The 13659-nt window shown below is 42.9% G+C and overlaps 1 protein-coding gene across 2 annotated transcripts in view; it reads right to left on the reverse strand.

Annotated features, from left to right (window-relative positions):
* The window catches only part of SPTLC1 (serine palmitoyltransferase long chain base subunit 1), a 55921-nt gene that overhangs the window by 26696 nt on the left and 15566 nt on the right, over nt 1–13659 (reverse strand). Inside the window, exons 4-6 of one of the 2 annotated variants that reach the window (XM_008257928.5) lie at nt 11840–11933; nt 10894–10966; nt 2852–2984 (exon numbers count right to left, since the gene is read on the reverse strand). In XM_008257928.5, coding sequence (XP_008256150.3) covers nt 2852–2984; nt 10894–10966; nt 11840–11933 — 300 coding nt within the window. The remainder of the gene's footprint in view (nt 1–2851; nt 2985–10893; nt 10967–11839; nt 11934–13659) is intronic. The other variant, XM_070049467.2, reaches the window with a different exon arrangement.

Below are 13659 nucleotides of genomic sequence, written 5' to 3' on the forward strand. Positions count from 1 at the left end.
ATTCAGCACTGTCACCATCAATCTGCAGCAAGGAACTCCCACCTGGGGTATCAATCACAGAGGCCAAACATGGACCCTGGTCTGAAACCCCTACTTCCCAGTGCTGGCAGTAATGAGGCAACCGTTCCTGACCCTTTTCCCTGTTGGAACAGTGTCAGAGAAAGCCAATTAAAACAGATGACTTAAATAAGCTATAGGCTTATTATATGGAGATATCTAGGTTATAATCAAATATCACTTATACCAAGAATCAGAAGCTATCAGAAGATATCAACTAGCATGAAAAAAACATGATAAATGTCAATAACTGAGATTATAGCTCCAGCAAAGAAAAATATACAGAGAAGAATCCTACGGAGATACTAGTAGAAGGAAAAAATAAGAAAAACTCATTAGCAACATGGAAATGACAGTGGAAAGGATCAGTGAACTCAGAACAAGAGAAATCACTCACTGTGTACAACAGACAGAAGACAGACTCTCAGACATGAGAAGAGTGGGAGTAAGAGAAAAGATTCAGATTATTGGAGTTCCAGAAAGAGAAGAAAACAAGGGTGGGGCTAAAAAAGTACTCAAAGAAACAACTGCTAAGAACTCCCCAAATCTGGCCAGTGGGTTAAGCCCACAAATTATAGAGGCTGAGTGAAATCTAAACAGGGAAAACCAAACAAACAGATGACAAGATACATCACAGTCAAACTTCTGAAAGCTAAGGGGAAAGCAAAATTCTTGAAAATAGCCAGAGAAAAACAGACTTGGGAAAGAATACACAGAAGGGGCCGGCGCTGTGGCGTAGTAGGTAAAGGCATCACCGGCAGTGCCGGCATCCCATATGGGCACCGGTTTGAGTCCTGGCTGCTCCACTTCTGATCCAGCTCTCTGCTATGGCCTGGGAAAGCAGTGGAAGATGGCCCAAGTGCTTGGGCCCCTGCACCGACATAAGAGACCTAGAGGAAGCCCTTGGCTTCTGGCTTCGGATCAGCTCAGCTCTGGCCGTTGCGGTCATGTGGGGAGTGAACCAGTGGGTGGAAGACCTCTCTCTTTCTCTCTGACTCTACCTCTCTCTCCATAACTCTTTCAAATAAATAAAATAGATATAAAAAAAAGAATACACAGAAGTCCTGTATGTTTTCTTAAAATACTTGTGAATCTATAATTACTGCAATATAAACAGGTTAATTTAAAAAGGTATACGATATAACATGGACATAGACTTGGCAATCACAGGACAGACCAGCACATGATTGACCAGTGTGCTGAAACCTACTACAAGCAAAGCACTGTCATTATTTACCCAAAGGAAAGAAATGAGGCCTCCAATATAGTACCTATGTCTAATGTGAGTTTTCAAAATCAGTTTCCTAAACACCATATTTACCTTTAGCACTTTTGCATTCAAACCAATTTAATGCATGAATAATTGAGTTTCTAATAACTCACTGGTAACTGAAGTTTTAAGACCCTGGGCATAATACCTGGAACTGAATTTAGCTTAGGCATCCTAGCAATAAAAATAAAAAAGAAAATATATAATTTATTGTCTGACAAAGGAAGCATAAAATTCACCTGCAACAACAAACTTTTTCAGGACTTAAACTTAAAAGGGAATTTACAATGGGGTGCTTGCATAAAGTGATACTGAATCACATGGCAATTCTAACTGCTTTTACAAAACCCTAGAAACTTATTTCTATCAGTGAGTCTCAAGCTTGCAATAAGTTAGTCATAATTGAGTTTTTACACTGCAGCAGTCAGCTAAATGCTATAAAAGACGAATACAGTGAGACTGATGCAAGTGAAGAGAGCAGGGGAGAGTGAGTGTGTGTGACTGCCTGTGGAAGGGAGGTCTGAGACAGAGTGATCTTGATAGGTAGCCAGAGCCCCTTTGGGCAGACTCATGAGGACGCCAAATTCTCTCTGTCTTGAGCTGTTCTCCGAGCCAGAGGAGGGCTCCCCTGCAGAGGAGTTGCATGTAGAAGATGAGCACGTATCAAGTAGAAGAGGAGAAACAGCAGAGTAGGCCATAGGGCCTGGCAAGTGCAAAGGCCTTGAGGAGAGGGGGGAGCTAGCCTACAAAGCTGCCAAGCCTCCAGCCCTTCTCATTGAGGGAAGGTGGTGCAAAAGGCATCTGAAAAGGCACTCACAAGATCCCAATAAGGACTTGGGTCTTTATTTTGGAGAACATGGAAATTCTTAAATATATTAAATGGAATGTGACATAATCAGATTTGTATATTTTTTAAAAATTACTCCGTAGTGTTAAAACACTCTATAGTGTTAAAAAGGAAAACAGGAAACAAAAGTAATTTTGAGACTTAAAACTAAGAGACCTTTAACAGCCGCCTCATAAGATGGCAGAGGCTCGGGCTAGAGGGGCAGACGCTTCTGGCCGGCACAATCAGCTGCTTGCTGCCCCTTCCTTGCACCACACATTCAGGCTGCACATGTGCCAGTTTGCAGTTCTGCCTGTGGGCGGCCAAGGACATTCCTGACTCCTGACTCACGACTCCCAAATCCCTAATAAGCTATGAAGCAAGGTCTGCAGACACCAGAGGCTGGGAGATGGGTGATGCAGAGTGCAGTGACTCTGCCAGGCAATGGGAGTGACCTCATGAAGTTGTGACCATGGACTTACAAGGGCCAGCAGATGATAGGTCTCAAGCGGACATCAAAAAATAAACTCATAATGGTATCCTTTGAGTGGGAGACTCACATCCCTTAGCAGGGGCTATCATGTATTTCTTTAAAAACAAATGAAAAGTCAATATTATGTTGGGCCATCAGTTTCTAATAAACGAATTCTCTAACAAGTCAGTGTTATTTCCAGAGGGATTCTGTAATGGTTGCTTACACAAACACAATATCTCCTCTCTTAGAGTAAGCAGGAATAGCGCTGGCTATGGTGGCAAATCCATACGAGTATATGATGGCCTCTTCTGTCTTCATAAATTTGGCCAGGCGGTCTTCCAAATCCAAATGAACATCTATTTTAATAAAGAAAGTTAAGCAGTTAAACCATCTTATAATTCTTTTTCCTCTACTAAAGAACAAAGAAAAGAACATAAGCAGTTCAATTATTAAAACTTCTACCTTATGGCCAAAGTGAAATTGCTTTTAAATAATAAGTTATACAATATCTATTAAAATAATTCTAGGCCAAAATTACTTCTAAAATAGATGAACTAAATCAGTTACTCATCTGTCTGTAAAATGTGCTACTGGGGCAGCTTTGCATTTGTATTATTCTACAATAGCATTCAAGGTCCACTGACCACCTCTTTAACTTCCCTCATTCAAAAACACTGAGGCTTTACCATGGTTGATTTTAACTTATCAATACATTAAAAAAAAAAAAAAAGCCCTGTGTACTCTGCATCAAAATAGTGACACCTCTCAGATCGCCAGCAATCTCTCTCCTAACAATCTAAGTCACAAATCAGTGTGGTGCCTGTCATCCCGTTATAGGACACAGCTTCATCTGAACTCCCAAAAAGTATACTGGAAATTCAAATTTATGTACCAAAAATAAATATGACAGGGTGGTATATGGTACAGCAGATAAGACGCCACTTGTCACGCCAGCCTCCCACGTCAGGATGCCTGGGTCTAAGTCCTGGTCCTCGCACCATTCCCAACTCTAGCCCCCTGCTAATGCACACCCTGCAAGGCAGCAGGTGATGGCTCAAGTACTTTGGTCCCTGACACCCTCATGGGAGACCAGATTGAGTTCCATGTTCTTGGCTTTGACATGGCCTAGTCCTGGCTATTGTGAGCACCTGAGGAATGAAACATGGAATATCTCTGTCTCTTTCTTTCTAGATCAACTTTTTTTTTTAATTTTAAAAATAGCCCTTTAATAGAAGTAGCTTAAGAAGAGTGCGAATATAATGGTGGGGATAAATTATACTTCATGGTTCTTGTAGCCTTTCCCCTTCCAGGCTGAGCCAAAAGGAGTCACGCCCTAGTAGGGAAGGCCCAATGAGGCTCAGAGAAAACGGGTTACGGACTGGCTCTGAATCTTAAAACTTCAACATGGCCTTAAACAGAGCATTACTGAGGCAAGAGATGGGTTTATAAACATCCCTTTAGCTCCTCTACTTCAGGAGAATTTACGAGTGGAGAGCTAGATCAGAGCTTCAGCTTGTGGCCTCTGGAAGAGTACGGAGATTCTGAAACCGGCCCCGGAGCTCTACGGGAGGAAGGGAGGGTCAGCGGTCACAGAGGCGATTTTTGAGATGGTGGAAGAGGGAGCTATCATGTGTCCTCTCAGAGAACTCACTGTGTACGAAAGGCAAGGGGTCTGGAAAGTACTAAGTAAAGGATGGGCAGAAGGTGCTGCCCGGCAGAGTCCGGTTTGTTTACAGACTTCCTATAGAGTATTATAAAACTGTTAAAATTAACTATCCCACTCCAGTCAAGTAGTGATAAAATATTAAACATGCTTCTTCCCATTTACAAGTTAAAATGAACACAAACATAGTCTGGAAGTATCATTAGATTTCCATTAACAATCAGTTAACAGTAATTTTATTGAAAGGATATTTTTCATTATGTCAACATTAAATAAATATAGGATTTTTATTTTATTTTATTTTTTGACAGAGTTAGAGAGAGAGAGAGACAGAGAGACAGAGAGAGAGAAAGGTCTTCCTTCTGTTGGTTCACCCCCCAAATGGCCGCTATGGCTGGCAAGCTGCGCTGATCCAAAGCCAGGAGCCTGGTGCTTCTTCCTGGTCTCCCATGTAGGTGCAGGGCCCAAACATTTGGGCCATCCTCTACTGCCTTCCCAGGCCACAAAAGAGAGCTGGACAGGAAGAGGAGCAACCGGGACAGAACAGGCGCCCCAACTAGGACTAGAACCCGGGGTACCAGCGCCACAGGCGGAGGATTAGCCTCGTGAGCTGCGGCGCCGGCCGAATATAGGATTTTAATCACACAACATTTAGGTAAGTATGTCCCTGCAGACCTGTAAGTACTGGATCTGTGACATTAAAAGCACACAACGTCCAACACCTTGAACTGCTGCCGCCTTCTAGAAGAGATGCTATCAGTGAAAGGTTTCAGGCAAAATCCAGCAAGAAAGAGGAAAGCAGTGAAGCAGTTAAGGGAGCAGGTCCCCTCCCAGGTAGCTGAGCAGGGGTTAGTCTCTTTAGTGTTTCCCGAGCATCACCACCTGCTGTCTCTCACTTCCATGGCAGGCAGGTTGAGGGCAGAACTTCAGATGACAACTCTGCCTCCAGTGGGGGAAAATCTACCACAAACTCCCACAATTTATTCAGTAGACAGATAACCAAGGCCAGGGTAAATTGCTTTCACTTGGTATCTCCCTTCCAAAGAGAGAAACATGCTATGGATACAGGTGAACTATTTTTGTTAACTACAAAAGGGACTTTAAATCACTGCAGGTTTCTCAGCTCTAAAGGATTCTTTTTATTGATGAGTGATGAGACTCCAGAACTGAATATGGCTTTGGTTCAGGGCTGAGTGAGCACCAAGCTGATGTACAATGGGCAAATATTCCCATCACCATGCACCCATAACTGCTCACACACAGACCCTAAAGTGCTAAGAAGAATCTCTCAGAAATAATACTTCAATGACTCACTGGTTCTTGCCTCATCTCAAAAGCTTCAAAAAGATGGGCCTTTTCCTCCTATCCGAGAGACACTGGGTTTCAGCGGATGTCAGCCTTGCAAAGCAGGTTTTCTGACAGGTAAACGTGGATGCCTGCAGAACTCGTTTCTCTTCATGCTACTTTGTACAATGAAGAAACTCAACCTCGGGCAGGGAAGGCAGCAGGGAGGAAAACTACCAGGGCACAGTTCTTCCACCTCTGACGTTCCTGTCTCTGTGCGGGATGCCTTTCACCCACTGGTGCCAGAGATCTGTGTGAACAAAGCCAAGCGCTGTATTCTCCCGCTCACAGCAGCAGAGACGAGGCGCCCCCAGTGAGCCTCTGCCCGTCCTGAAGCACTGGCCTCTGATTTCCTAACCAGAAGCTCACAGATGGGAGGCCTGGCCTCGGTGGTAATCACAAGCTCCAACTGCAGCTAGGCCTGGGGTTCAAGATCTGGGCTTCCGCTCATCACCAGGTGTGTACCTGGACAAGCCTGGAAATGCTCTGTGCCTCCCTGTACCTTTCTTTGCCAACCAGGAGTAAGAGCAGGACCTTCCTTAGGGAGTTGGTGGAAGAGCAATATGGGTAATGCTGAAGAAACACAACAGTGCCCAGCACACAGCAAGTAGCACACTCCAGAACAGGGCTTCCTTTTTCTGCCACAGGCCATTCATAACATTAGTTGTGGGCTATAAACATTCAAAATAGCCTATTAGGGGTCAGTGCTGTGGTGCAGCGGGTTAATACCCTGGCCTGAAGTGCTGGCATCCCATATGGGTGCCAATTCTAGCCCCAGCTGCTCCACTTCCAATCCAGCTCTCTGCTGTGGCCTGGGAAAGCAGTAGAAGATGGCCCAAGTCCTTGAGCCCCTGCACCCATGTGGGAGACCCGGAAGAAGCTCCTGGCTTCTGGCCTCAGATCGGCGTTGCAGCCATCTGGGGAGTGAACCAGTGGATAGAAGACCTGTCTCTCTGTCTCTACCTCTCTGTAACTTTGTCTTTCAAATAAATAAAATAAAATAAATCTTTAAAAAAATAGCCTATTATATAATTATTCAATTTCGGGACTTGTGTCTATTGCTGCCTTGGATGGACCAGACTAAATGATTTTGCAGGCCTTATACAGCCCATGGGTTGGATGTTCCCCACCTCTGATCTAAAGTATATTCAAATAAAACCATGTTTGTAGAGTAAAAGAAAACGTGGCATTTTAAAAGGGAGAATCCAGTTACACTTTAAGTTATCCTCTAATTAAGTTATCTGAACCCCAAGTGAAGAGTCCCTTCTATTCAGAGCTGCTTGTTCAGCTTCTCACTGACAAGAAGGGGCAATGATGGTCTTCCTGGTGGGTTTCCAGAGGAGAGACCACAAAAGTCAGTCTTAGAACAATTTAGAAACAACTGACCAACCTCATTTTCTCTTATAGCCTTCATACTTTTTCACAGGTATTGTTCTTTTAAAAAGAAAAAAAAAAAAAAACCCAGGGACACAAATTTTTTTAAGTACAAGTACAGCACATACAAATTCATTAGAAATTATAGTGCTGAATGTTTTTCAGAATGTGTTCACAGGCAGAATCTTACAAGGATCTTAGCAACGTGCTATAAGCTGTGCAAGCAAAGACTGTTCCATCCTACACCTGAGAAAACTATGACCTCAAGTCTGGTAGGAAGAAGCGGCAGATCTGGGAATTTCTGACTAGATGTTCTTCCAACTAAAACATGAAGTCATGGTTCAGCTGACTGCTCTAAAACAAAAAAAGGAAAAAGTTTTAAAAACTACCCAAATGAACAACTACTTACTAGTGGCTCTAGAACAGAATTAAATGCCATAATTCAGACTATTAACTCTGTCACACGATTCTCTTTTGATGTAGTTTTAAGACCAAGAACTAGGCTGGCATTAAATACACATAACAGGTTCTAGGGCAGGGGGTGTGAGGAGCATGGTGGTGGAAATCACAGATAAGATTTGAATGCATTAAAAAAGAAATATAGAGGACAAGTGCAAAAATCTGACTGTTCAATGTGCCTTTAAGAACACTACTGAAAAGCTCATTCAGACACCTGTGGGAGAGTGAGACCCAGAATAAAGGCATCAGACTGACACACAGGGAAGGCTAGAGAGCAGGCACCTGCAGCAGTTACTGTTCTGTTTTGTAAACTCTGGGAAAGTCCATCTCTTGCCTATTTCATCAGATAGTGACATTGTTTTGTATTTATACTCTTTAATATCTGGGGGACCTTGCTGCTTTGCACATAATGTTTTTGCATCACAGCTGTAAGTAATTGCAAGAAATCCCACTCATTGACTTTCCCACGTAGACTATTGTAGTAAGCATGCAGTTTGCAGTCTGTAATTTTTTATGTAACATAAAACAGGTATACTTTTATGAATGCATTTGATTTTATCATTTACATGTATCATGTAATTTTCAAAGAATCCATTTATCTAATATATGTTGATACAAGGTCTGCTTTTGGTCTCTTCCTTTGTGCCTAGATCCTCTCCACTACCAGATCACTTGGTATGCAGAACTCCAGAACCCTGGGGAGGTATCCAGGCATCATCAGACCTGCCAAGTTTCCTTTCAGGAATGACAACGACTATGATTTCACAGCTTTCCTGGGATGTTCCAGATTCTCTTCTAGCGCTAAGCAAAACCCACACTACAGAATGTAGCCCAGGCCAGTTTATTATTAAGTATCTTTCTGTCTTGATGATGCTTCTAAAATAGTATTGACATGTTACAGAAATTTGATATTAATTTTTAATTTCCTTCAGTGATTAGTTCAGTTGCTTAAGTAGAATTTTAATCTTGAGATATGTGTACTGGACTCATGGTCCTCTATAGCATATTGAGCAAATGTGGTTATTGGAAGAACAGCAGTAAGGTTTCCCCTCATTTTGGTTTCAGAACATATATAATGTGTTTATTTTAACTTCTGTCATATTTATCACCTTTAAAACCAAAAATTTTTTTCATCATATATGCTGTAGCATCTATTCAAGTTCTTCTGTTGTAACTTGTATAATGTTGACGAATATCAATTTCTTATGGCTTCTATAAATAGCAGCCGGCACTGTGGCTCAGCAGGTTAACGCCCTGGCCTGAAGCATTGGCATCCCATATGGGCAAAGGTTTGAGACCCAGCTGCTCCACTTCTGATCCAGCTCTCTGCTATGGCCTGGGATAGCAGCAGCAGAAGGCCCAAGTCCTTGGGCCCCTGTACCCGCGTGGGAGACCTGGAAGAAGCTCCTGGCTCCTGGCTTCCGATCAGAGCAGTTCCAGCCATTGCGGCCAATTAGGGAGTAAACCATCGGATGGAAGACCTCTCTCTCTCTCTGCCTCTCCTCTCACTGTGTAACTTTGACTTTCAAATAAATAAATAAATCTTTTTTAAAAAATAGCAGCTGATACTCAAAACCTGTTTCTGTGTTTTGAGGGGTAGGACAAAGACACTAGATGACAATTTGAGACAGGCATTTTGCTTCCAAATTCTGATGTATGTAGGAAAGTACTATTCCAATGAAAATCTTGACAATTTATTCTAATAAGTAATCAACAGTTTATCAAAACCAACTTGTACAGACTAATGAATATTTTTCACAGTATTCAGTTTTCTGAAAAAGAAAAAATGGTGCGCATTACAGTACAGCAGCTCAACTGGGTATGTCCAAATCTCCTACCAGAGTGTCTGGTTCAAGTTCCAGCTACTCTGCTTCTAATCCAGCTTCCTGTTAAGACAGGCAGCAGGTGATGGCTCAAGTACTTAGGTCCCTGTTATCCATGAGACTCAAATGGAGTTCTGGGCTCCTGGCTTCAGCCTGAGCCAGTCCTGGTTGTTGTGGGCATTTGGGGATGTGAACCAGTGGATGGGAGCTCTGTCTCCACCTCTTAAATAAGTAAACTTTTAAAATGCCTTTCCTAGCTTCTCGTACCTAAATTCTAGGAAATAATTCCCTACCAATAAAAACCAGGCAGCCAATCCATGTTTGCATTAGGCCAGAGTAAGTGGGAGATTGATCTGAGCTCTATACTTTTGAGTTTGCCAACAAAACTGAGGTCAGGATACGGGCTTTCCAAGTTTTGGGTTGAAATTTATGAGCTGTAACTGTGAGGAAGACATTATCCTCTCTGGACATCTCAAAACTGGGATGATGGAACACGAGATTCTTGAGATCATTTCCACCTGCAGGATTCTTAGACACTAACTGTCCTCATCTATTTTCAATACCAATAATGTAATCACCATATTACCTGAAGAGTAAAGACGGGTGCCCCTTACATAACATCCCGTTAAAATAAAAACAATACAAAAAGGTCCAGAAATGGATACAAAGAGAAGACAGAACGTATTTCCCTTGCTCTGCTTTCACCACACTATGACACTGTGTAAGCCAAAATTGTTATTTCCAGAATATATGCACTGGAATAATGATTTAATGACATGTTTAGAAGCAAAGAATAACACAGACAATAAAAACAATCATTGATGACTGTGAGTTAGGGAGTTCACGGTACTCAACATCTGAATGTTTAGTTAGCTTGCCTTCAGGGCATCCACACCCGAGGAAATCAGTGATTTTTCACCTTCAGGTCCTTTCTTCATTTCCAAAAAGAAAAAAGGCTACAAGTTTATCTCCACCCAACCCTTGCAAGAATATGTTATTGCCTTTCTCCCTGGTATAGTGCTGCCCAGCTAATGCTGTTTCCCAGCCCCCCGGTGGTTAGGATTGCCTGGGATTGGTTCTCACTTGTGGACTGTGGGCATTAGTGATGTGCAAGGGTCTCCTTCCCTGCAAGAAGGCACTGCTATTCTCTTTCACTGTGACATGGCATCTGCCACACAGGCAATGCCAGGACACCTTTCAGTGGAGCAGTGAGATGGGAAGATTCAGGACCTTGTACGGCTAGGAAATGCAGAGTCACTTGAGCTAGATCTTCACCTCCAGTAGTCATGAACAACAGAAACAATCTGTCTTCTCACACCAGAGTTCCCTGGGGGTGGGCCACGGACACCACCTGACCCTCCTGATGCAGCAGAACCCTAGAACCTGCAGCTCTCCCCTCCACAGGTCACCTCAGCCCCAGAACAATGTGTTTCCCACCAGTGCTTCCAAACCACAGGGTGTCCTAGAAAGTTAGGTAAAAATCACACACACCAGCTTTACGTGGCAACTAATTAAGGATATGTAATCTGAGGTCTTCTGAAATAAAACTGAATCTTAACTCTTCGAAGTAATAGTCTGAACAAGAATACGACAAAAACTTACCAAATGTGCCATAAAATCCTCTAGGTCCACAGGTCCCCACACCGTACTTTTTCAGAGAGGCTAAGGCTGCTGCCTTTATTGAAGTAAAAATTATTTTTTAATCATTTATCTTTTAAGAGTGTAAAAATGAAACTTCAGACTGTTTAACCCACACAGCTCCTTCCTCTCTCCCCCAATTTTCTTTGCTTCTTAGAATGATGAAACACTGATATAAAGACTTATATAACTTTGGGCCGGCGCTGTGGTGCAGTAGGTTAATATTCCGCCTGTGGCACAGGCATCCCATATGGGCGCCGGTTCTAGTCCCAGCTGTTCCTCTTCCCATCCAGCTCTCTGCTGTGGCCTGGGAAAGCAGAAGATGGCCCAAGTGTTTGGGCTCCTGCACTAGCGTGGGAGACCCGGAAGAAGCTCCTAGCTCCTGGTTCCTGGTTTTGGATAGGCGCAGCTCTGGCCGTTGCAGCTATCTGGAGAGTGAACCAGGGGACGGAAGACCTTTCTCTCTCTCTCCCTCTCACTGTAACTCTACCTCTCATATAAATAAATAAAATCTTAAAAAAAAAATACTTATATAACTTAAACCATGGACAAGTTCCAATACCTTGATTTTCAACGCCTGATTAACATAATGACTCTATACTTTTGTGTTTATGGGCCTGAGTCTGTCTTGAAAAATGCTTGTTAGTCCACAATCCCAAAAGGAGATGGAACAATTTCCTAGAAACTTTTCTGACCTTGTTCTGGCTTATTTAGTTCTCTGGCTGTCACCAACATGAAGCCCCATTCACACTCTGCCACCTTTTGCCCAAGTCCAAATGACAACTCTGTCAGACAAAGGGTAATGGGCAACACCTAAATGGGCCTGAGTGTCTGCATCTGTTTTTACTTCATGTGTGGTTTCGTAAGTCAGTGATGTTCCCTGTCCACGTCAGCATCAGATGCCACTCACCTTCACCCTAGGGTTATCCAGCAATCCAAGAAAATTAAATGAGGCGAAGTTTATACATTCTTTTCCATTCACCACAATGTTGTGGCTCGGAGGGCTAGGGAAGACAGAGAGTGGAACTCTTCAACACATTAATAGTACACAGTGTCACATCACTCTGGTGACTGGCATTAACAATAGTGCTGTCATTCTACGCTATTTGAATACCACTCTTTGCTTTAAGTAATTAAAATCAGAGAATGGCACATTAAAACTCACAAACCTTTTCCTTAATTGTATTTTTAATAAGTTACCCTTGTGCTACTTGAAAAAAAAAAAAGGTAGACTTCTGCTACGGTTTGAATTTCTGACCTATGAACTCATTGGTTTGGACTGCAAAGTCTTATATTAGCAGCACCTAGATGGAGGAAACTTAATCCAATTATGGCATTCAGAGGTGGTGACTGGGTGGGGAGTGATTGGTGGATTGGATTAGGTCATTATGGTAGAGTCTCAATGATCAGATGACAGATGTGTATGCTGCCTCTCACCATCTTGGCACTCTGCCAGCAAGAACACCAATAACAGAGGTTAACCCAGTGGCACTCGCCCAATCTTGGACTGTGCATCTCCAAAACCACGAACCAAAAAAACCTCTTTTCTTTATAAAATCAGGATGCCTCAGGTACTTCATTGCAGTAACAAAAAAAGCTGACCAATATAAATTCCAAGATGGATGAATGGAAACTTTTGTTTTGGTTTTAAAGTTCATTTAAGAAAGTAACTAAGATCTCAGGAAGCATCTGGAATCAGATGAACAGGAAGGAAATGTCAAAGACAAGAATAAGAAAATTGAGTTATGGTCTTACAGAGTTGAGTGGCTTAAAAATAAATGTCATTGGGGTCTGCATTGTGGTATAATGGGCTAAGCAACCGCCTGCAATGCCAGCATCCCACATGGGTGCTGGTTCGAGTCCCTGCTCTACTTCTGATCCAGCTCCCCGCTCATAAGCCTGGGAGAGCAGCAGAGGCTGGCCTGGGTCCTTGGGCCCCTGTACCCATGTGGCAGATCCAGATGGAGCTTCTGCCTCCTGGCTTTGGCCCGTCCCAGCCCCAGCTATTGCATTCATCTGGGGAGTAAACCAGCAGATGGAGGATCTCTCTCTCTCTACCACCCCCCCCCAACTTTGCCTTTCAAATAAATTATATATATAAATATGTATATGTTATCTATAGGAAGACACTAAAAGAATATGTGTGATATGCTATTTCTCAAGTTAATGCTTGGAGCCAGTAATGTGGTATAGTGGGTAAAGCTGTCATCTATAGCGTCAGCATTCCATTTGGGTGACAGTTCAAGTTCCAGCTGCTCCACTTCCAATCCAGCTCCTGCTCATGTGCCTGGGAAACCAGCAGAAGGCCCAGGTGCTTGCGCCCTATATCCCTGAAGGAGACCCCTCTGGCCACTTTGGCCATTTTGGGGGTGAACCAGTGGGTGAAAGATCTCTCTCTTTCTTTAACTCTGCCTTTCAAAAAAATAAATCTTTAAAAAAAGTTAATGCTGGTTGTTACTTAAGGTGAAACTCCATGTTTTCAGAGGAGGAAAAAATGAGGGTAGCTAGCTACACAGGAGCTGGATCTTAGCACAGCATCGATAGGAGAATGGGCATGCATGGAGGCAACCTGTAAACCCTCTGCTGACACATTCTTAAACTGCAAGCCATGCTTCAAAACCCAGTTTCGAATATGATTCATGAATCATTAATGGGCTGTGAGGACAAATAGCCCACAGCAGCCTATTTTAACTAAAGAAACTGCAAGACACAGTTGAATGGTAAAGACAA

Source organism: Oryctolagus cuniculus, chromosome 1 (assembly GCF_051225735.1).
Source record: "Oryctolagus cuniculus isolate XC-2025 breed Fujian yellow rabbit chromosome 1, ASM5122573v1, whole genome shotgun sequence".
Lineage (NCBI taxonomy): Eukaryota > Metazoa > Chordata > Mammalia > Lagomorpha > Leporidae > Oryctolagus > Oryctolagus cuniculus.